General features: G+C 48.9%; 1 protein-coding gene across 2 annotated transcripts; it reads left to right on the forward strand.

Moving 5' to 3' along the window:
• Nucleotides 1–492: 492 nt before the first annotated feature.
• Nucleotides 493–21714, forward strand: Sall3 (spalt like transcription factor 3). Of its 2 annotated transcripts, XM_046448669.2 has the most exons (4): nt 495–644; nt 12130–15009; nt 15238–15578; nt 16916–21714. In XM_046448669.2, the coding sequence occupies exons 1-4, from the start codon at nt 563–565 to the stop codon at nt 17345–17347; spliced, it is 3735 nt and encodes a 1244-aa protein (XP_046304625.1). In that variant the 5' UTR covers nt 495–562; the 3' UTR covers nt 17348–21714. The 2 variants fall into 2 exon arrangements, with proteins under 2 accessions (XP_046304624.1, XP_046304625.1); XM_046448668.2 differs by having other exon boundaries at nt 493–644; nt 12130–15578.
• Nucleotides 21715–22535: the final 821 nt, after the last annotated feature.

Raw genomic sequence — 22535 nt, forward strand, 5'->3', positions numbered from 1 at the left:
CGGCGGCGGCGGGGGGGCGCGGCGCGGTGCGCGGGCGACGGCGCAGACACTCTATAAAGGGGCGAGCCCGGCACGCCGGCGGAGACGGCGCCGCGCGGACGCCTCCAAAGTTTGCTGCTTGCGCCCTGCCGAGGGGCGGCCGCCGCGGCCGGAGCCGCACCGGGGCCCGCCTGAGCCGCACCTGGGGCGGCTGAGGAGCGCGGCGCCAGAGCGCGGGCAGCAGAGCCCGCGATGTGAGCGGTGCCGGGCAGCGCGCGCCCAGGTCCGGAGGCGCCGCGGCCCCTCCTCGCCCGCGCGACCGCTAATTGCGAGCGCGGCCTCATTTGCATAGGCCGCCGGAGTCCGCTGGAGGCCGGCCAATCGGCGCGGCCCTCCGCTAATGGCCATGCATTATTCACCAGCCTAATTGCTCAGCCCCATGCGCGGCCCGCGCAGCCGCCGCCGCCGCCCCGCGCCCCGCGCCCCGCGCCCACCCGGCCGCCCCGCGCCCGCCCCGCACCGTCCCCGCCGGCCTCCCCGCTGATGCCGCTGCCCCGCGCGGAGCCCGAGCGCCGCTAGCAGCATGTCTCGGCGCAAGCAGGCCAAGCCCCAACACCTCAAGTCGGACGAGGAGCTGCCGCCGCCGGACGGGGCTCCTGAGCACGGTGAGGGCCGGGGACCTCAGGGTGGCCGGGGAATCCGGGACGTCCACCGGGCTGGGAAGTGTGAATGGCGGGAGCGGCTGCGCGCGTCTCGGAGTGGGAGAAAGTTCCCCCGTTCCCGCAAGCAAGTGTCCGAGCTGCTCCTGGTCCCTGGGCCAGGTGGGCCGAGGGGATCTGGTCCCCACCGGAATGCGCGCGGCCGCGAAAAGAGTTGTGGGCCAAGTAAACTTGGCTCGGTTCCTCGGAGTTGGGGACCTGCGCGCGGAGGGCGTCGTGGCCTGGCCGGCTTGGGGACAGCTGGGAGCCAGCGCGACTGGAGACGGAGGCCGGTTCGCCTGGCGGGCGCGGGAGGGGTCAGTGTCGCTGCCTCCGCGCTGCCCGCCCCCCACCCCCACCCCGCCACCGGTCTCTATGTGCTGGACTGTGGAGCCGGCCTTGGCGGCCACAGCGCCTCCAGAATACACCCAGACCCTGGCCTCGTTCGGGGCAGACCCCTGGGCAGGAGAACGCAACTGGGCCGACCTACCGCTGGACGCGGGCTGGGGAGGCCGCCGCCAGGCCAGCTTTGTTCGGCGCCGCGCGTCCGGGTGCCCGGGTGGTGCGCGCCCGGGGACGGCCAGGGGCCCGCGCGACCTCCCTGATCCCAGGCTGCGCCCCCAGTGCCGCCGACAGGCCTCCTTGGGTGACCTCGGGCCTCGAAACCCGCGATGTCCCAGCGCGTTGACAAATCCAATGATCCCGTTCGGAAGCGAGTAGAAAGTAAATGTCTCTTGGCCTTTCCTTAATGGCCGACTTGGGAATTAAGCTGGGGGTGAGCACAGTTGTGGAGTTTGGGGCTGGTCCTTGCAAGCGGTAGGACCCCAGCACGTTTTGGTGGGTTTCAAGTTTTTCCTCAGGCCTTTTCGTGGCTTTTATGGATGCACCGAAATCGGGTGCTGGAGGCACCTTTTCAGTTATTTCGCTGGTTAGAACTTCCTCCTCAAAACATCCAAAAGTGAAGGGCGGGCGCCGCGGAAGTCAGAGGCAGGAGAAGATTCGAATTTACTGTAGCTGAACTTTGGCACCACAAAGTTTAAGGCACCCCGAATCCGCTTCACCGCGTTAAAAACCCGGCCTCGGGCTCCGGCGCACACTGCGGGGTTCCCGGGGCGTCGGGCAGGAGGACCGCGGAGGTGCGGCCGCGGCGACCCCTGATCCCTCAGCCACTGCGGTGTGAAATAATTTGTTCATTTTTTTAAAAAATGGCTGTCCCACTCTTATGATGCATCTATTTAAGTTGTTCGGAGGCAGATAATAATCTTTTTTTTTACTGTGAGAATTAGACCATCTGCGAAAAAATATTGAAGGAGTTTGAGAGTTTATCACACATGGTGCAAAGTTTGACAAAGCAGGCATATATCCACGTCGGAAGGAGAAAGTGAGAAAACGCCCGAAGCAGGCCAGGGAAGAAGTGGATTGAATAAAACTTAAGACTCTGAGGTCTTTTTGTTGCTGTGGAGGTGAGGGAGCTGTATCTGCATCCAAGTCAGCCGAGATGGGAACAGGCGATATGCTAAAAAGAAACGCTTGCATATGTTGGGTAGATTAAGGACAAAGAATCTTTTTGTCATGGAAATGGATTTTTTTGTTTTGTTTACTTCTTCACATAGAATTTCTCACACTTGGTTTGTTTTGTATTGCCCTCAATGACTACATGATCAAATGAATGGATTTATTTCTGCCGAATGAGAAAGACAGTCTTTCCTTCAAAAGAACTACATTGCATCCCAGTGAGGAATTTTAAAGCTTTATTATTGTGGCTCCTGAATGGCTTAAAATCGGCTTTCACAGCCGCCCCAAAATGCAACAATGTAAATACTTCTCAGCTTTGTAGGGTCGTTATCAAAATGTGCAATGTCTCCTTTTATTAAAGCATATTTTAATTAATAGACTAAAACCTCTTGTATTTAACAATTAACAGGCAAGGCACCGCTGTTCATTTTTAATTTCACTTCAGAAATGTGAGCATGGTGAACTTAATAGTGTAAACATGTTGGAGGATCTACAGCCTGCTCGCCGTTGAAAACCTCGGATGAAGCAATTATTTACAATTTCTATTTTGAATTCTCCTTGCTGGGCTTGAATTTATTTAGAGGTTTGCCACATCCAGATTTTCCACCATAGCAGGACTGGAGATTTTGCCGGGCCTGTGTTTTCCAAGCTCTCCGGGTTCTGATCTCCGAGTTGCCACAGTTCCTGATCATATTTTGCAATAGGCCAAAAATAGCCTGTCTGGGTGAGCTGCAGTAAAGCAGCAGCTTCTCTGCCTGTTTGAAGGGTAGTTCAGGCAAACTATTACAGCAAGCTCTTTCTGACTTAATTGTTCTGAAGCAGATTGTTCATGAAGCATAAAAGATACTCTTGCCCGTGAAGTCAGGGAATACTCATGAGTGTTACTCTAAGATAACTAAGTAAAGGGCTTTTTAAGAGATAAATGGTTGTACAAACCAAATCACTCCAATATGAATCAGATCTCAGAATTTTAATTTTGTTAAATGCAGTGAAAATAAACATGTTGTACATGAAGTTATAAGTGAGCTAAGTCACAGTGTTTTAGAAGCAAAGTAAATAATCCCTTTGTATCACTTTAGGCATGACATATTAATTAAAGCAATAGGTCCATCTACGGTGCAGTAACATTGAAGCCTCTTGATAATGCCATGCAGATCAAATGCAATATGCAAGATTTTTTAGTATAATGGGGGGCAAAAATGCATAATCACATTAACTTACAATAAAAAATATTTTTTGTGACTTACGTTTCAGAATTTGTTTTTTAACCAAGCAATGAAAAATCACTATACAAACATAGTTTTGGTTCTGTGTCCCTGAAGGAATGAAATGATGATGGATCTAGAAAGAGAAAAAGTAAAGATGATTCATGGAAAGGTCTAAAGTTATTTTTTTATTAAAACCTATTTTGCAGTTGTTGAGATTTACATTCCCAACAGAAACTGTCTTTTAAATTCTCTTGTTTTGCTAATTTATTCATTCTTATTTTAGAAATAAATGTGGTGCATTGGGGGGTTCAGTTAAATCCACTCCACCAATAATGACATCCTTTGAACCAGCTGAAGATTTTTGTTCTAAGAAAGACTCATTAAAACTTCAGTGACAGTGCAGCACTTAACTCCCACTAAGAACTTTAAAGGTGTAATATTGCTATTCTGTGTCCCATAAAATGCAATTTAAGAAAGATGCATATTACTGCCCCCAGAAAGTATTTAAGGAAGAACAAAAGAACATAACAGTTTGAAGTTTTCCATCCTGCATTTTGTCTGTTGGCACTTAACGCTTCCAAGTATCTGTTTTCTGCCAACCTACAGAAAATGGCTATCTTTAAAAATCCTTTCAAATGTGGTGAGTGTAGGACCTAAGAATTTACCAGTGGAGTGGAATTCGCAGAGTGTGGTTAAATTCAGGGAAGGAAGGCCACCGTGATGGGTGAAGAGGTCCTTTTCTTTCATCTGTAGATGTGGGGTCTGTCTTCATCCCCAACACACACACACACACACACACACACACACACACACATTTACAATTCAGCATACCAAAGGGGACAATACTGAAGCCACTTGTTTTTATCTGAAACATGAAAGGTGGAAAGTAACCAAGGGAAGGAGGAAAGGAACTTCCAAACATTTCTTTTTTAAATAACACTTTTAAAACTGAACATATTTTTAAATGAATATTCCAGTGATCAACAGAAAGGATGCCAGTGAATTCTGTGTTACAGAGAGAGGTTATGGGACAGGGTCAGGCCATTCTTGCACACGATGCCGTGTGAATTTCCACAGCATATGCATAATCTGGTATAGATATGCTGTGTGCCAGAAAAAGGAAAAGGTGTGGAATGGCGGCAGGAATGACTTAGCAAGCTGATTGTTATTATTGTATCGTTTCTGTATACAAGGGGTGGGGACAGCAGGCAGAGTGGGTCAGATTTCACCTCCTGCTGCAGTCTCTGAGGAGCCCTGTGCTCCTGTCCAGGTAGACTTGAGAACGTGCTGTTCTGGGGTGCAGGACAGGCACAGCCATGCTTTCCACTCTGTAGCCTGGCCATCAGAGGGAAGTCAGCATCCTTAGAGGTAAGCATGGGCATAGGCTTTTACTTAAGTGAATTAAAACCCCCTTTTAACTGCTGCTGAGGTTATTCACCATCTCTTAATGCTGCAAGATAGTTTTAAGAAACATAATTTCTGAATACTGTGATAACAGGGGTGTTGTTTGATTTTTTTGCTGTTTTATTGACTTTTTCTACATGATTTCTTGACTCGTTGCCAGAATAAGACCAACATATCTTGGTTTCCTGAAGATGTAAGCTAATTCTGCTGCTGTGGGGCCGCTCTGTAATTACTGCATATGTTAACTTGCTACATATTTCATATAAAATTAAGCTTAAGTAAAACCCATGTGAAAAATGTTTTGATAATTACTTTAAGTAACCAAAAAAAACCCTTAATTTTTTTCTCTTATAATTTCAAGTGCAGTTAAGTATGTGATTACCAGGCAAACAGATAAGGCAAGGCATGTTACAAAAAGTGTAAAATATTAATTTTGACAAAAAACATGGAAGGTCTGTGTTGGACATTAAGATTGATTTGCTTCTTAATTAAAGGGAAGCGTTTTGGGGGCTGAAGCAATGTCTGCAGAGGGGCCTCTGATGCCATTGTGGGTCTAAACATCCCTCTGTGGGCCGGCCTTTCTCAGTCAGTCCCAGATTAGTTCTGCGGCTGGGCTGTCGGGGATCCTGTCCCCTTTGCATTCTCTGTGAGTGTAGCGGCCACGCGGTGAGCCGTACAGAGCCTTTTGTGTGCCGCCTGTGGAAAGGTGGTTGCGGAGAGCTGGCAGCCCCTGGGGCTCTCCTTGAAGGTGGGCAGTGAAGAGTGCTTCCGCAGGCCTTGCCTGCTCTGCCCTGCCAGGGGTGGCCACTAGATGTCAAGCTCATAATGCAATTAGTGCATCTGTGCTGTTGACCTTGGCAGCAGGGCTCACCACTGTTCTGTTACGTGTGAACACTGGAACTGAGTGTTAACTAGAGCTCCTTCCGTGCAGCACAGCTTATCAAATGCCATCTAGTCCAGCACAAGTGTTTATAGTTCTTGGAAGAAGAGAAACTGGCTTTCTTTTGTGTAGCTGTTGCGTCTTAAACTGTTTAATTAACCCTGCAGGTGCCGCAGCACTTTGTCTTCCTTGATCCTCAGCGTGCCTGGTCCTCTTCTTGAGAGTGGCCTTAGCTGAGCTATTTGATAATTCTATTGTGTGCTTTGTATGTAGGCACAGTCACTGGCTCCAACCACAGGGCAGGGCTTTTGAGCATGACTTTCTGCCTATGTGCAAACTTCTCCATACGGACATGAAACAGTGGTGATCAATGATGGAAGCAGCTTCCTCACCTGACTCCAGGTGCAGGCAGCCTAATGGTTACACCCAATTGCAGCCTTTTTCCTGGACACTGCAAAGCTGGTGCCCTCTAGGGCCGTTTAGATGCAGAGGTTCACATCTAACTGGTTTTTGCTGTTTATTTATTTCTGTGCACAGTGAATTTCAAAATGGCCAGTGTGTGGGTATCATGTGGGCACTTTCAAGGAGACATATCATGGAACAGATGCTCAGTTTCACATATTTAAACCTTTTCACCTCAATCACAAGTGGCTCGGCAAAATCTTGCTTTCACTCCCTCACCAGCTTGTGATTATGATTGTTCACAGGGGCCATGGTAGTTCAGGTGTTTCTGCTGGGCGCTGATGGTGGTGTGTGCAAGCTCTATAAGTGTGATTACGGCAACATTGCTGAAGGAGAGGACCACTGTGCAGCCCTGACCTGTGGCAAACACCAGAAGGCAATGTCAGGCAGCAGTGAGAGTGAAGCCCAGCTGTGCTGGTCCCGCCGCCCCAGCCAGGAGGGATCTGCTTCTGTCCCTCGTGCTTCCCCACGTAGACCAAAACTGCAAAGGTTTTTCACAGAAGATGTCTGGAGCCTGTGCCACAGGTGGTCATGACTTAACAAATTTGAGACGTGGGCCACTGAGTGAGGGAGTGTTCGGGTCAGTGCGTGTTGAGCATAGCAAGAGTGCCCTCCACCGTTCACCTCCGTGAGCACATGCTTCGAGGTCTGGGGAAAAAGGACAGAAAATTTTTCTATTGCGCCTGGAATTTCTTCTACATTGTTAAACACAGTGGGGGTCTCTATTTGTCTCCTCCTGTGTCACAGCTTGGGCTCAGTATGTGATAATTCATCTTTCTTTATGGGATTCAAAGCTATCATAAGGAGTTAAAAAGAATTAATTTGCAAGAAAATAAGTGTCTCCTAACAATTTAGGAAAACTTTAAAAATGCTTGCTAGATTTTTAAGAGCTGGAAAGGCCAAGGAGAAAGTGTGGTTTCCTTTCCTGAGGATCCACGTGGCATTTTCAAGTTGCTAATTGAAGTGAAGAATTTCCCATGCCTTCTCCTGGACTAAACAAGCTTTGCTTCTCTCTTTGCTAACTGTAGTAAATTTAAAATATGTAGCAAAAGTGTAGCAGAGAAAAGGTAAAAAAACGAAATTGTGAAACCCCTATTTTACTACTGCTTTGTACTTAGTGGCTTATTTACAAGGAACTGTACTCCTGAAAAGAGATTCTGCAAAACCCTTGCTAAGAAGTGTAGTTAGAAATTAAAAAAAAAAAAAAAAAAAAAAAAAAACCCCACCACATGCTCAGATATTCCTACATACCACAACAGTGTTTTCCACTTGTGGCTTTATCACCATGGCTTAACCCTCTGCCTGTCTTCGGTGTGCTCTTCGGGGACTGCAGAAACGAGAAGTCTGAGTATTCTTCCACAGACCAGGAGTCAGACCCCGGACTGGGTGGGGCTCCTTCCTCAGCTGGGGCACAGCCTCCGTTTTGTTGAGCATTCTCTCTGCGTCTTCAGTGTGTAAAAGAACATGTGTACTTTAAAACCACTGCCTTCCAAGCTGCCCTTTTGTTCAAGGTTTTCTTTGAAAGGCTGGCTCCCCCCACACAAGGAAGAAGCTGCTGATCACCCAAGAACACACGGATGGTGACGGAGTTAGAAACCCTGAAGGTGTGAAGTATAAATAGCATCTGCTGGCACACTGTAAACCAAGCCAGAGTGACTGCGTGCTCAGCCTGGGCAGCACAGGTGGTGCCACTCTTGTCCCCAGCCCTTCCACCAGCCATCCTCAGAGTAACCTTGACCAGCTGTTCCATCTGCCAAGAAAGAAAGAGTCTTGGCTGGGAGAAATACTCAGGAACTGGTCGGCATTTTTCTTGCCTTTCTAATATAACCCTTACATACCATAAAATGCCGGCTTAATCCTCTCCCTATTTATGGTTTCAAATCTCTTAGTTGTCGAACAATCAGTAGGCAAAAAATAAATTGCTTTGACACTAATGATGTTTACAATGACTATTTTTAAATCCCCCCTTACAGAAGGAGAGAAAGAAAATGAAAATTGTATTGGAGATGAGTTTCCCAAACTCCTCACTGTGGTCCTACTGTAGAGTCCCTCCCTGGCAAGGCTCTACCTTGAAATAAAAGTTTCAAGCCATATTAACTAATGGATGTAATAACTTCTATTTTTAGAGAATAGCAGCTAGTTCAAAATGTAAGTTTAATTAAAAGATGGTTAAATACATTTGAATCCAACATAATATTGGCTTTAATGATGTAGGATTAAAGGGCTTTAGCAGTTCCATGATAAAATAAATTGTAAACTGCATTAAGAGTCCTCCCATCTGGGTTTTCTTTTTATGGAATGCATTTAAAAATAAAGAAAGAATACCAGGTTAGCACATATGTATCATACACATATACATTTAAAAATAAAGAAAGAAACCAGATTAGCACATATTATAATATACATTATAATGAAAAAAGACATGGAAGTAAGTTATAAAACTTATTTCTCTCTCTTTTCAGAATGTACCACAGGTCAACACTTGTGCTCTGCACATCTGTAAAATGTCTGACTGCTTCTAAAGAGCTCTGTCCGTAGGAAAACGAACTCATTTTGAGTATTTCCTGCCAATCGATTGAAGTGCTTGTTGTTGTTTAATAACGATTCTTAAAATATGCAAACAAGATTTCAACCCCATGTGTGAAGGACTCGTTTTTATTTGTATTCAGGACTATCTTAGGACTTTCCTGCTTCTCTGCACTTTCACGGAATGCTGCTCACTCCACACTTGGATCACACAATTGTAGCTTAGGCTGGAAGGAAGAAGAGTCGAGATAATCCTGTTACTAGTACTCTATACAAACCCCAGCAGAAATCCAAGTGGTGATTCTAATTTATTTGCCCAAAATAAGAAATCTGAATTGTATCAAAACTCTTCTCCCTCCCAATTGTTGTTTTCCCGGTATCTTTTAGTCAGAAGTCACATTTCTCAGGAAGCTTTGCTGTCGACCAGCTTCCCACCTTCCTTGGGCTCCTTAAGTCAAGAGCTGTTAACAGGGACACATACATGGTCAGAATGCTGTTTCACAAGTTTCTTCTTCGATTTTGAAGGAATGTAAGATTTGAAGATTATTTTACTTTGACAAGAATATCTTCATTGCGTTGAGGTGACTGTCACTTAAAATTACATGAAACAAAATGACTTGTTACTTGACAGAAAGTGCTTACCTGTTCTGTGCCGCTGAAGCAACTGAGAAGCAGTTGTAATTTACCACCCTGCCAATGGGGGAGAAGATGAGATCACCTGCAGAAACACTTCCAAACTCCTGTGCTTTTGGAAGTGAACCCCCAAAATATTTAACACATAAAAAAGCTAATGTGAATATAAAAATGCAAATCTATAAGGTAGATAGAGATTTATTTGAGTCTAGACTTTTGAGAACAGCAAAACTAAGTGTTTCTCTGTGTTATATGCTATAGTTGGTTACCAAGAAAATGTGGGACATGTTCATTTATAGAGAGATGCTTTAGTGGTGTAGATTAATTCTTTCCACACTGAACTCACATTAAATGATCCAGAAGTCAACCTAATTCTTAAGCTTTTTCTCAGTAAACTGCCCCTAATATGTATGCCACAGAAAGAGAACATTATTTTAACATGTAGTTTAATTTTGTAAAATTTAAATTTACATACCATGTAAATGTTTTTGTACATCATACAAGTTATACATTTTTTCTCTAAGGTGCTACTTGCAGAAACTATTTCAAGGAATTAGCACTTTTTAATTTGTTGGGATTTTCCTTTTTAAAAATGTTAATACTTTTTATATAACTTTAAAATATTGGAAAACCACTTTTTAAAAGTCTAGCCCTTGTTTAGTTACTTCTAGATATGTATTTGCTTAATGCAGATGAACTTTTTAAATGTTTGTTTCAGCAATTAATTTTTCAATATGGGGTCTGAAGAAGAACATTTCCACAATTAACTAAAAACAGATTTCAAGGCAGAAATCCTTGGCACTTTGTGAAAATGTTTAAAATCATCACTAGAATTTGAAGTGGTCCTCATTTCTTATCACTCATTAAGAAATTATTCACTTGAAGATCCTAGTTTTTGCCCTGCTCGTAACCTTAGCAGGCTTACAAAGAGTTCTGCGTGTACATTGAGCCAAGTTGAATACTGTGGGTGTTGATTGGGTTGCTGCGCTATCTGCAGCCTGACTCGCGGAGCCTCATTACAGATACCTATTACATTCCTTCCTAGCCTGTAATGAGGCTCCTTGCTGCAGCCCGGTCTTCCGCGCTGCGCGTTCAGTTTAGAAGTCCAGCAGGCTTTATGAGCTGCCGGCTCTAACTTCTCTTCCCCTTCAAATGGCTTAGCCAGTTAAGAAAATGCTAATTGAATGCTGCTAATAATTTTTTAAAGGCATGTATAAATTACCTGGAAATAATGGCCTCGTGGAGCAGCAGACCAACCTCAAAATATATTTTTCCTTTTTTTTTTTTCAGGAGAGGAACAATGTTTTCTTATAGCATATTGTTTTTTGAAAATCATATCTTTCTGCTGAACTCAGTGCTGAATTATTTGTCCAAAAACCTAAAGGAAATTATTTAGAGAGGTTTTAGCAAATACCCATATGATGTTAGAACTGTGAATTATTTCCGGGGACAGACATGAGGGTGTTTTGTTCTCACAGTCAACTGTGCATCTTGAACAAAGAGCTGATTTGCAGCCGTCACTCCAAGTTGACAAAAAGCAGCTAGGAATCGGTGATGCCCAGGCTGCCACACAGAACCCTGCAGTGCCTGGGCATCACTACCCACTGAGACACCCAGAGGCAGCAGCCAGAGCGGGAGTGTGTCGATTCCCTCAGTCCTGAAAGGCCTTTATTTGATCAGGTGTGAATTAGAGTTGTTCATTAAATACGGTTGTTATTCGGCACAAGAGGGTAAGGGGAGACAGAGGAAGTAGCTGCCTACAACAGTAATTAAACATGTGTAACCAATTAGAGGGCTTTCCACCACCGCACAAGCATATAATTTGCTAAGTCTTTCTATGAGAATAGATGAAAATAGGTACAAAAAGTGTGTCTGACTACAGCATTCTCATGTTGAACATGTCAACGTAAATGAACTTTAAATACATAATTTCTAGTTTGTTAACAAATGGCTAAACTCTATTGGCTAATCACAATAACATGTAATTTTAGTTCATTTTGCCAAGAAATATTGCATCTGACAGCCAATTAATTGTATTAAACATGATTCATTTTAGGGCTAGCCTATATTGATATTCATTTGGCAAATCCTAAAGTATAGAAATGTGCCCCTTCTGTAAGGGAAGTACCAGGGACAGAAGATGCCAGTGGCCGGGCGGCTCCAGCTCTTGAGCCAGGGGAGACTGTTTTTCTGAGCAGATACGTAAGAAATGCTTATATTTTCTTTGTTGCATTTACAAATGAAAGTATTTAGGTGACATTTCCTACATGAAATAAATGCCTATTGATTCAAAAGGTTGTATAGAATCACAGAAAGTCTGTGCGTCTCAGCCCTGTATAAAGATAATAAATCCACACAGGGCCACCGCACCAGAATGCCTGGCTCCGCCGTCCGGCTGATGTGCTGGAAAGGTTGCGGATGAGTCTAGCAGCGTTAAGTGAACTGGCAAAGGCATCTCTAATTTTGCTGGAAATGAGGAAGCACGATGGTAAAGGGGAATCCTAATGAGCCCATCGAAAGCTGGCTTTGTACCCAACAGACAGGGTAGCTGCGGATTGTATGAAAATATTGGAAATCAATGGCTTCTATGGAATTTCATTAAGAAGCAGTATCCACAATTGATAGCGCCTCATAATTTGATGGATTGTGCTAAGAAAATGATTAGCTAGCTAGAAAGAGTCATAGAACACACACGCTGGGCCGTCAGAAATGTTGAAGTGGGGTAATTTGTACAAAATAAAAAATATTGATTTTACTTGTCTGCAAAATTTTGAAATGGAGGGCTGTCCGGCGAGCCCGCTGATGTAATCTCTCGGTTTCCTAGGCGTCCCCGGGGAAGGCGCCGACGACGTGGACAGCGGGACTGAGAGCAGGAGCGGCGGCGAGGAGGCCAGTGTGTGCCAGACCTGCTGCGCGGAGTTCTTCAAGTGGACAGACTTCCTGCAGCACCAGAAGAGCTGCACCAAGAACCCGCCGGTGCTCATCGTGAGTGAGGATGAGCCGGCGCCACCCTCTGAAGAGTTCCCAGAGCCTTCTCCCGCCAGCTCGCCCAGCGACCACACGGAGAGCGAGGCCACCGAGGAGGCCACCCCCGCGGAGGGCGGTGAGGGCGGCGAGGTGAAGGCCCTGGAGCCGGAGGACGAGCCCATGGACGTGGAGACACCTGGGGACAAGGGCCTGCAGGGCCCAGGCACAGCCGCTGTGCCCCCAGCGCTGCCCCCAGGGTCCCCTGCTGCCTTCAGCATGCCCAGCACCAACGTGACGCTGGAGACTCTGCTGAGCACCAAGGTGGCTGTGGCTCAGTTCTCGCAGGGCGCACGCGCAGCTGGCACAGCCGGAGGCAGCGTGGGCGCGGTCGCCATCCCCATGATCTTGGAGCAGCTCGTGGCTCTGCAGCAGCAGCAGATCCACCAGCTGCAGCTCATTGAGCAGATCCGCAGCCAGGTGGCCCTGATGAGCCGCCAGCCCGCGAGGCCGCCACTGAACCCCACCACCCCTGGCCCTCCCGCCCAGACCTCTGGCCAGCTCCAGGGCCTGGCCCCGCACCCGGCCCTACAACTCTCTGCTGGGCCGGCCCCTGTCCCTGCAGGCTCTGGCCAGGCAGCCCCACCTGCCTTCGAGGGCCCCCAGCACCTGTCACAGCCAGCGTCAGGTGCCAGCACTCCAGGTGGTACTGGGCCCATGGAGTCCGTGGTGTCTGCAGCCCCAAGCACAGCCCCTGCCCTGGGGTCCACGGTGCCCAGCACAGCGGGCAGCATGACACAGCCGCAGAATGCATCCACGCCCCCGGCCCTGGGCCCGGGGCCCCTCCTCAGCTCGGCCTCCAGCCTGCCAAACCCTCTGCTACCTCAGACCTCCTCGAGCAGCGTCATCTTCCCCAACCCGCTGGTCAGCATTGCCGCCACCGCCAACGCCCTGGACCCACTGTCCGCCCTCATGAAGCACCGCAAGGGCAAGCCCCCAAATGTATCGGTGTTCGAGCCCAAGGCTAGCGCTGAGGACCCCTTCTTCAAGCACAAGTGCAGGTTCTGTGCCAAGGTCTTTGGCAGCGACAGTGCACTGCAGATACACCTGCGCTCTCACACTGGCGAGCGGCCCTTCAAGTGCAACATCTGCGGGAACCGCTTCTCCACCAAAGGCAACCTGAAGGTGCACTTCCAGAGGCATAAGGAGAAGTATCCCCACATCCAGATGAACCCCTATCCAGTTCCAGAGTACCTCGACAATGTGCCCACTTGCTCGGGGATTCCCTATGGCATGTCACTACCCCCAGAGAAGCCAGTAACCACCTGGCTGGATAGCAAGCCAGTGCTGCCCACGGTGCCCACATCAGTGGGGCTGCAGCTGCCCCCCACAGTCCCCAGTGCTCATAGCTACACCGATTCCCCCAGCGTCACCCCCGTCAGCCGCTCCCCGCAGAGGCCCTCTCCCGCATCCAGCGAATGCACCTCCTTGTCCCCTGGCCTCAACAATGCAGAGTCCAGCATCCCAGTGACGTCTGAATCCCCACAGCCACTCCTCAGTGGCTCTTCTCTGACTAAAACTGAGCCTGTCAACCTGCCGTGCACAAATGCGAGGACAGGGGACACCCCTGTTGGTGGGCAGGTTGGTGCAGTGCCCACCTCAGCGGCCACGGCAGTCACAGACAGCGCCTCCACGAGCCTCAGCAGTCCTGCTCTTCCAGCAGTCTCTGACCAGTTCAAGGCCCAGTTTCCCTTTGGGGGACTGCTCGACTCTATGCAAACGTCAGAAACCTCGAAACTGCAGCAGTTGGTGGAGAACATTGATAAGAAGATGACAGACCCAAATCAGTGTGTCATCTGCCACCGCGTGCTGAGCTGCCAGAGTGCCCTGAAGATGCACTACAGGACGCACACGGGGGAGCGGCCCTTCAAGTGCAAGATCTGCGGGCGGGCCTTCACCACCAAGGGCAACCTCAAGACTCACTTTGGGGTGCACCGGGCGAAGCCACCCCTGCGGGTGCAGCACTCCTGCCCCATCTGTCAGAAGAAGTTCACAAACGCAGTGGTGCTCCAGCAGCACATCCGCATGCACATGGGAGGACAGATCCCCAACACGCCACTGCCAGAGGGCTTCCAGGATGCCGTGGACGCGGAGCTGCCCTTTGAGGAGAAGAACGTGGAGACCCTGAGCAGCTATGACGATGACATTGATGAGAACTCCATGGAGGAAGACGCGGAGCTGAAGGACTCAGCCAGCGACTCTAAGCCGCTCCTGACCTACGCAGGGTCCTGCCCTCCCTCGCCACCCTCCGTCATCTCCAGCATTGCTGCCTTGGAGAACCAGATGAAGATGATGGACTCTGTCATGAACTGTCCACAGCTCACTGGCTTGAAGTCTGTGGAAAACGGGTCTGGGGAGAGTGACCGCCTGAGCAACGACTCGTCCTCCGCTGTGGGCGACCTGGAGAGCCGCAGTGCAGGCAGCCCTGCTCTGTCCGAGTCCTCCTCCTCCCAGGCACTGTCACCCACCCATAGCAACGGGGAGAGCTTCCGTTCCAAGTCCCCGGGCCTCAGCCACCAGGAGGACCCACAGGAGATCCCGCTAAAGACCGAGAGGCCAGACAGCCCACCCCCCGGCCCAGGAAATGGAGGCGCACTAGACCTGACTGCCGGCCACCCCAGTCGGCCGGTCATCAAGGAGGAGGCTCCCTTCAGCCTGCTATTCCTGAACAGGGAGCGGGGTAAGTGTGCAAGCACTTGTGCAAGCACTGTGTGTGGTGTCTGTGGCAAGCCCTTTGCTTGCAAGAGCGCGTTGGAAATCCACCACCGCAGCCATACCAAGGAACGGCCCTTTGTCTGCACCGTCTGCAGGCGGGGCTGTTCCACCATGGGTAATTTAAAACAGCACTTACTGACACACGAATTGAGAGGGCTGCCTTCTCAGGCATTTGACCCCGACTTTGCTCTAGGTCCCAGCCACAGCTCTCCTCGCCTGGCCTCCAGCCCTGCGCCCACCATGATCAAAATGGAAGTGAACGGTCACAGCAAAGCCATCGCCCTGGGCGAGGGCCCGCCGCTGCCCTCTGGGGTCCAGGTCCCCACTGGGCCACAGACAGTGATGAGCCCAGGCCTGGCGCCCATGCTGGCACCCCCACCACGCCGGACACCTAAGCAGCACAACTGCCAGTCATGCGGGAAGACCTTCTCCTCGGCCAGCGCCCTGCAGATCCACGAGCGCACCCACACTGGGGAGAAGCCCTTTGGCTGCACCATCTGCGGCAGGGCCTTCACCACCAAGGGCAACCTCAAGGTAAGAGGGCCACAGGCTAGAGGCTCGCAGGACCATGAGGGAACTGGGGGCAGCTCCCTGCACCACCTACCCTGGAGTGATGGCAGAGATTCTCCTTGCCTTGGCCCTGGGGATGCGGTGCCAGGGCTGTGTGGGTGTGGTGGTGCGCGTGTGTGTGTGTGGGATGTGTGTGTCCACATGCACTCACAGGTGCACATCCTGCTAGCTACTCTGGGACCAACAGGAGTCTGGGTCTGTCCAGCGGCGTGTGCACCTGCCTCTGAGGCTCAGCCTGCTCTGGGGCTTAGGAGGATGGTGTGCGCTTCGCAACCCAGAGGGCAGGGCCAGGGCTCAAGGCACTTTTGGATTTGATAACAAAATAAACTTGAATTTTAAGCTCTTGCATGTCTTAGGGATAAAACAGATGAGATTTGCTGTGCAACTTGTAGAAGGGTCTGTGTCCCTGTGACTGCAAGGGCCTGTGGGAGGGGTGCTGGGTGAGAAGGCTTCCAGCATGTGAGGGCCATTGTGTGTCCCTACTGAAGACTGCAGTAGCCAGGTGTGGGGGGCACATCCTTTTAACCCCAGCAACTCATGAGGATAAGGCAGGAGGATCACAAGTTCCAGGCCATCCTGGGCAACTTAGTGAGACCTGTCTCAAAATGAAAAGGAAACAGTGCTGGAGATACAGCTCAGTAAAGCGCCCCTGGGCTCAATCCCCAGTGCCCCCCCCCAAAAAAAAAAAAAAAAAAAAAAAAAACCTACAGTCACATGCATCTCCTTCGAGAGACGGCTGTGGACCATGCGCTGCCGGTTCCCAGGCCCAACTCTGTGCCATCTCAGCTCAGGCTTCCACTTGTAAAGTGTGTCTACAGAGACTGGGTCTGGGAGCCTCCTCAGAGACAGAGGTCAGCAGGTGTGGCCTCTACACTGGGCAAGCGTTGACAGGCAAAAGCCACCCAGAACGGATGGCGCTAGGAGGTTTTAGAATCCATGCCTCCTGTTCAAGAGGAGAGAGGCACAAAGGAAGGGTTCAAGTACCAGGTGGTTTGAGTAGCGGTGGGTGAGACCTTTTATCTTACAGCTCTGGAACGCTCTCTGTGGCCTGTGGGTTCACGTTGGGGGAGAGATGTCTGTTGGGTTTGTTAACTAAAGAACACGTCCGTCATGCTGTGGTTCTGTTTTCTCACTGCAACCTGATACTTGTAAGCCCCTGTAAGGTGGTCAGGAAAGCTGGCCTGCTTTGCCGTCCCTGGCTGATGTGTGGGACGGGCATCGTGTGGAGCAGTGGAGGCAGGACACACCTGCTCGCCACCCTGGACGTGCTCACTGTGCTTGTCTCTCCGTGTCCCACGCAGGTACACATGGGGACCCACATGTGGAACAACGCTCCTGCGAGGCGTGGCCGCCGCCTGTCAGTGGAAAACCCCATGGCCCTGCTCGGTGGCGATGCCCTGAAGTTCTCTGAAATGTTCCAGAAGGACCTGGCAGCCCGAGCAATGAATGTGGACCCCAGCTTTTGGAACCAGTATGCTGCAGCCATCACAAACGGGCTGGCCATGAAGAACAACGAGATTTCTGTCATCCAGAACGGAGGCATCCCCCAGCTCCCCGTAAGTCTAGGTGGAGGTGCCCTTCCACCTTTGGGCACCATGACCGGTGGCATGGACAAAGCACGCACTGGCAGCAGCCCACCCAGCGTCAGTTTGGACAAAGCCAGCTCTGAGACGGGCGCCAGCCGCCCGTTCACAAGGTTCATTGAGGACAACAAGGAAATTGGTATAAACTAGCTGAGGGCATCGATGGCCAGCTGTCCTTCCACGCCCACGTTCTGCAGTGTGAGCATCAGTCTTTGGACCCTTCTTGCCTAGGTCCTCATTAAGTCATGCAAGTGGCAGAACGTACTTTGCCCATGTGGCTGCCAGAAGGTGGTCTGGTAAGCGCTGCATAGTCCTCCCTCCGCAGTGGGTTCGACTGTTCTTAAGAATTCTGCAACCTTTTGAATAAATTTCTGAATTTCAGTTGAAAAACAGAAGTGCTTGGAAAACCACCTTAGAAACAGAAAGAGCTCAGACCATATCCACTTGTTTCTCTTGAAACCTAATAACCCTGGAAGGGAGAATGGGGTCCCCTGCATTATTCCAGTGAACCCCAGGCGATGGTTTTGTTCGAATTAATAGAAACTTGAACTGTTTTAGGAGCTCTTTGTCTTGCAGAGGTGGTTCTGTATTCCCAATGCCGTGTATGATGACAGTATCTTTGTCCGTAGTATTTATAATGTTAAGATTATGCGGGTAAAAGACAATAAAATAGCCCCAACCTTAAATGAAGCTTTTGTACTGCAGAATACATCTGGCTGTGTGATTTTTTTTTTTAAGCAAAATTTGTTTTACTATAAATAAGTGGATTATTTCAATGCAGGCAAACTTGTGGCGTTCTCTTGGGAAAGATAGCATGCTTTTTGTGTGCAAGTACCTGTTGGTAACAAGCCCCCCACCTTTTTTGTTTTTTTAATTTAAATGTTTGTAGCTGCTATGTGGACAGTTGTTCTCCAGTGTGGTCTGTAGCCCAGTGATTGATCGGGGAACAATTCACAGACAAACATCACCATAAATTATTATTCACAACATTATAAATAGTTGTGAGTAAATATTTTACGTTATCAAAGCTGTACAATAAAAAGGTAATGTTTGTATAATGTGGTTGCAAACTCTTAATTTATACAATTGCACTTTTAGTATTTTGTATTAGGGAGGTTTGTCTATAATTTGAAAATTTAAAAAGATGTAAAGTATTTTATAAATAGTTCTACAGTTTAGGAAAAATGAAAACAGTTGCTGTGGTTTCTCATTTTGTCTCAAGGTCAAGCAGCGTGAGAAACCTGTGCTCGTAAGCAGGACCTCACCAAGACCTGTGCACACCTCAGTAACCCAGGCCTGCCATTTCCTACATCCACCAGGTTCATTTCACTTCTCTGCCAAGCCCTCGTCAGAGCTGTGACCACCCTAAAGAAGCTGGCGAGTTAGTCTTAGGCCTGTGGCGTCCGCCCAGGAGATAAGCGGGAGAGCATTGCGCCGTGTGGCTCTGCTGTGAGCCTCTGTCCCCTCTCTGGTTCCTTGACTGCCTGGTGGCACTGGCTATCGCATAGGGTGATCAAGAGATGGCAAGTCTCTGGCAGTGTTGGCAAGCAGGACTGAGATTTTCTGAGCTCCTGATTTGTTCATTCTCTGAGTTCCTCTGTAGACTCAGGATGCAGCCTGAAGCTGGTCACCATCTGGGCTGCGCCTAGTGAGAGAGGGTGGCGGTTCTAGCCCAAGCGCCCGTGTTGTGTGACTACCTCATTTTTGTGCGTTGCATGCATGCTGGGACCTGACACAATGACTTCCGAGGACAGGAGTGCTCAGGAGGTCTGAGGGTGGCTGGGGAACGGTGCAAGGAATTGTCTGCCCCCGAGGAACCAACCAGACAGTGAGTCTTCTCAGTTGAACAGGAAAAATAGAAAAGCCTGACACCATCACGCAGCAGAAGGCACTGCGGGAAGACGGACGGCTTCTCCGCTGTCACCCGGCACTGTGCTGCACACAGGCCCATTAGCTGTCCCTGTGTCTAGAAGGGAACGTTGGACTCTAGGACCACTTTCCACAGGGCGAGGTGTGGCGTGTCTGGGCGTGGGGAAGGCTTGGTGCGGCTGCTTCTGCAGTCGAGGGTTGAGTTCGTGTGTCCTTCCAGTCGATTTGGTACCATGTCCGTATCCTTCCCCCCAAAAAGATGTGTATATATCTTAAGAAAAGAGAAATGTAAGCGTGAATGGCTTGTCAGGGAGCCATAGCCTGACCCCTGCGCCCTGGCGGGCTGACCCTAGCTGGTGCAGAGACCCTATTTTTATATTGCAGCACCATGCAGGGCCAAGGCCTCCTGGGGCCAGCTGGGACAATGACCTAGATCTGATATTTTTTATGATTAAATCTTGTGGCTTGAACATCTCCTGATTGAAATGGATGTCTTAGTCTAGGTTACTATTTTTGTCATATGGAACTGAATAAAATGCAGGATGTCACATTATTTCTGAATTGCGTTCCTTGATTCTTCTCATGAAAAAGTGGTGTTTGAGGTGACGATCGCTCGCGGTGTTTCCCTGGTGTTTCCAAGAGGAAAGTCAGCAAGGGTTGATGGCTTAGATGAAAGTAATATCTAAGCATATTTTGACTGGTTTAGATTTTGTTTCATTTTCCAAAATAAAAGTGTGTTCTCCTAACTGGATCTTTGTTCAAAGCTACCGTGGAAGAAGATGTAGCAGAAATGGGACGACCTGTTAGGTCTCGGCACTGCCCACAGGCGACTGCACTGGAATGGCCTCCTGCCACAGCACTTGTGAAACACCAGCCGCAGGTCGCCTGACCCAGCAGGTGCCCCTCAGAGCACATTACAGGAGGTGTGTGAGCAGGGGGGGCAGCGCCTGGGGCGGCCGCAGCCCGGAGTCCTCTGGCCGGGCCCTACGTCATCTCGCTCCAAGTCCTTTATTTTAAAGTAAGCTTTGTTCTCACAGATAATAGTCAGTCAGACTCACAGCTTTAAATAATCTAATAGATCCTGGGTTTTATGCGATGTGATCCATTTTTTTTTTTAAATAAATGAAAACTCATAGCTGGAAGCCACAGTACTTTCTGCCTGGGGTGTGCTGGGTGGTTCTTTTAGGAATGAAAACAGTACCAACTGCTGAGTTAGCCGACCCAGACCCATCTTTGGCAGACTTAATAAGCCTTAGAAATTAACCCATGTTGATTTTCAATGCAGGACTAGAAATTGTCAACGTAAACTAACTAAATCAGATAGTAACTAAATTTTTAAAATAAGGAAATAGCAAAGATTCTATAGCCGTTTAGAATAATTAAAATACAGTAAAATGCAGGAGAAAGGTGGTTTACTTCTTGTATTTAAAAATATCCTCAGATGTAAGTCAGAGGTGTGTGGGTTTAGCACAACTGGGGACCCGTTTCCAATGCCAACTCTAGTCACTTAAACTCTTCTCAAATAATCATAAATGGCAACAAACCATAAAAATTATCTATATTCCTAAGTTCACTACAGAGACTTCTAAAATGAGGTCAACAGCAGCGTCAAAGGGCTGATCAGCAACTGCATGTAGACTCTGGACCGTGGAGCTCCCGCCACGGGAGCCTGGAGGCAAGCGTGCTCCGCCTGCCCTCTGCACGTGGCCGTGCCCATCTGTTTCACAAAGCTGCGGCAGACGTCGGGCATTGCTTTATCACTGGGTTGCGTGTGTGTCTGCAGCCAGCCACCCCAGCTCATCACACGCATCCTGGCACACACAGCAGAGCTGATGCTTGCACCATGACCCTTCTCCGGCCTGTCCCCATCACACACCCTGACCTGGAGCCTGCGTCCAGCCCTTCCTGTGGAGCCTGTGCTGGCCTGCTCATCCTGGCCCTCAGATCCCCACGAGCATCCACTGGTCCTCTGGAAGGCCTCCCAGCCCAGAGCTTCCTAGAGAGGAGGGTGTGTCGGAGGGTCAGTTTGCTCATGATCGGCAGTGTTAGCAGTGATCCACAGGATAACCTACTGATAGCAGGAAAACATTCTTTCACTTTTCACTTAAAAGGGAAATATAGCATATTCTTAACATTCTTTACAAATGGTAGACTTTAAAACAAAATCTCAGTAGAGGTGTTTCCCAGTGTTTCATGCTAGGTGGGCAGCGCGGGTGGACCTGGCCTCCCTGTGTTGCTCCATGGCCATGCTCCGCAGATGCCTGGCAGGGCACTGGGGTGACGGCACCATCCCACGCTGCTTCCCTACCTAACAAGGTGGCAGAGTTTGAGGATTCTCAAGTCTTTTCCACTTCAAAAATTCCTGTTTCTAAAAAATAACTACACTATTGTACACCTTTTTCCCTAAAAAATACTCTAGACAGAATAACGGCAGTATTTATATATAGAGAGAAAATATGGTTACCTAAGAATATTATTTCATAAAATGAAAAGTCTATTATGAAAACTGCTCTATAAACTGCACGGAATCATTTTGGGACCATGAAAAATGTGTTTGTATCTTTGATTTTTAAAAAAATTGGACTTTACTGATTTTTTCAAGTGCCGTTGCACTTAAGGGAGAATAAAACCGAGCTCTGTGAACATTATGCTTGCTGCATTTTTATTAGAATGAATCAGAAATTTTCATTAGAAAATGGTGTGATTTTTTTCATTGCCTCGCATACACGCACACACCCAGCTTCTGGTCAGGATCGTGACCATCTTCAGAGTGCCCGGCTACAGTGACGGTCGTTGCTTCTGTGGCTTGTTAGCCTCAGCGTTCCGGGTGTCACGGTGCTGGCCTACAGCCCGCACGCCTGGCCTGCCGCTCTGCGGTGTCTCAGCGTGCACTGCAGGCCAGCGCCTCCGACTCGCCCCCTGGGCCTCCCTGGGCAGTCAGTGGGCACGGGAGCAAACTGGTGGGAAATGAGGACATTGGTGCGACAGGAAGAAGAGGTCACTGGTGCCGGTGTCTGTGTTTGTCACCAAGGAGGGAACTGGACGGCTCACAGGGCGTGCCTGTGGAGTGAGAGATGGAGAACCTGTTCCTATGGAGTTAATTGCTGTATATGATTAAATGTGGAAATAAACGTTTAATTCCGGTAGTTCCAAATGTGATTATTTGTGAACGTAGGCATCCTGTCACCCACACACATTCCTGAATTCTAGAATGATCTATAAATGAGGGTTCTTAGGGAGAAGCGTGAGTCATGGCTTCACTTCTCGTTCGTGGCCTTTCCAGTGCTCACTGATTCCACTTGTGCTCTTTCTAGCTTGACTTAAAGGAATCTGACTTTTAATGCCAATAGCCTTGCTCAAGTGGGGATAAAGATATCCAAGAGACAAAAGTCACCACAGTGTTGAGAACTGGCAGATCTCTTGCCATCAGGTAAGACGCAGAACGTTTCTGCATTTTTCCCATTTGGTG

The sequence above is a fragment of the Marmota monax genome, unplaced genomic scaffold (assembly GCF_021218885.2).
Source record: "Marmota monax isolate L192 unplaced genomic scaffold, Marmota_monax_Labrador192_F-V1.1 WCK01_AAM20220418_F8-fsc00060, whole genome shotgun sequence".
NCBI classification, from domain to species: Eukaryota; Metazoa; Chordata; class Mammalia; order Rodentia; family Sciuridae; genus Marmota; species Marmota monax.

What these genes read in the sequence shown, in the direction of transcription:
- Sall3 (XM_046448668.2), top strand. Translation starts at nt 563, where the DNA reads ATGTCTCGGCGCAAGCAGGCCAAGCCCCAACACCTCAAGTCGGACGAG. An exon ending in GGACGGGGCTCCTGAGCACG is followed by an intron (nt 645 to 12,129) that starts GTGAGGGCCGGG and finishes TCGGTTTCCTAG; the next exon opens with GCGTCCCCGGGGAAGGCGCC. An exon ending in CCACCAAGGGCAACCTCAAG is followed by an intron (nt 15,579 to 16,915) that starts GTAAGAGGGCCA and finishes TGTCCCACGCAG; the next exon opens with GTACACATGGGGACCCACAT.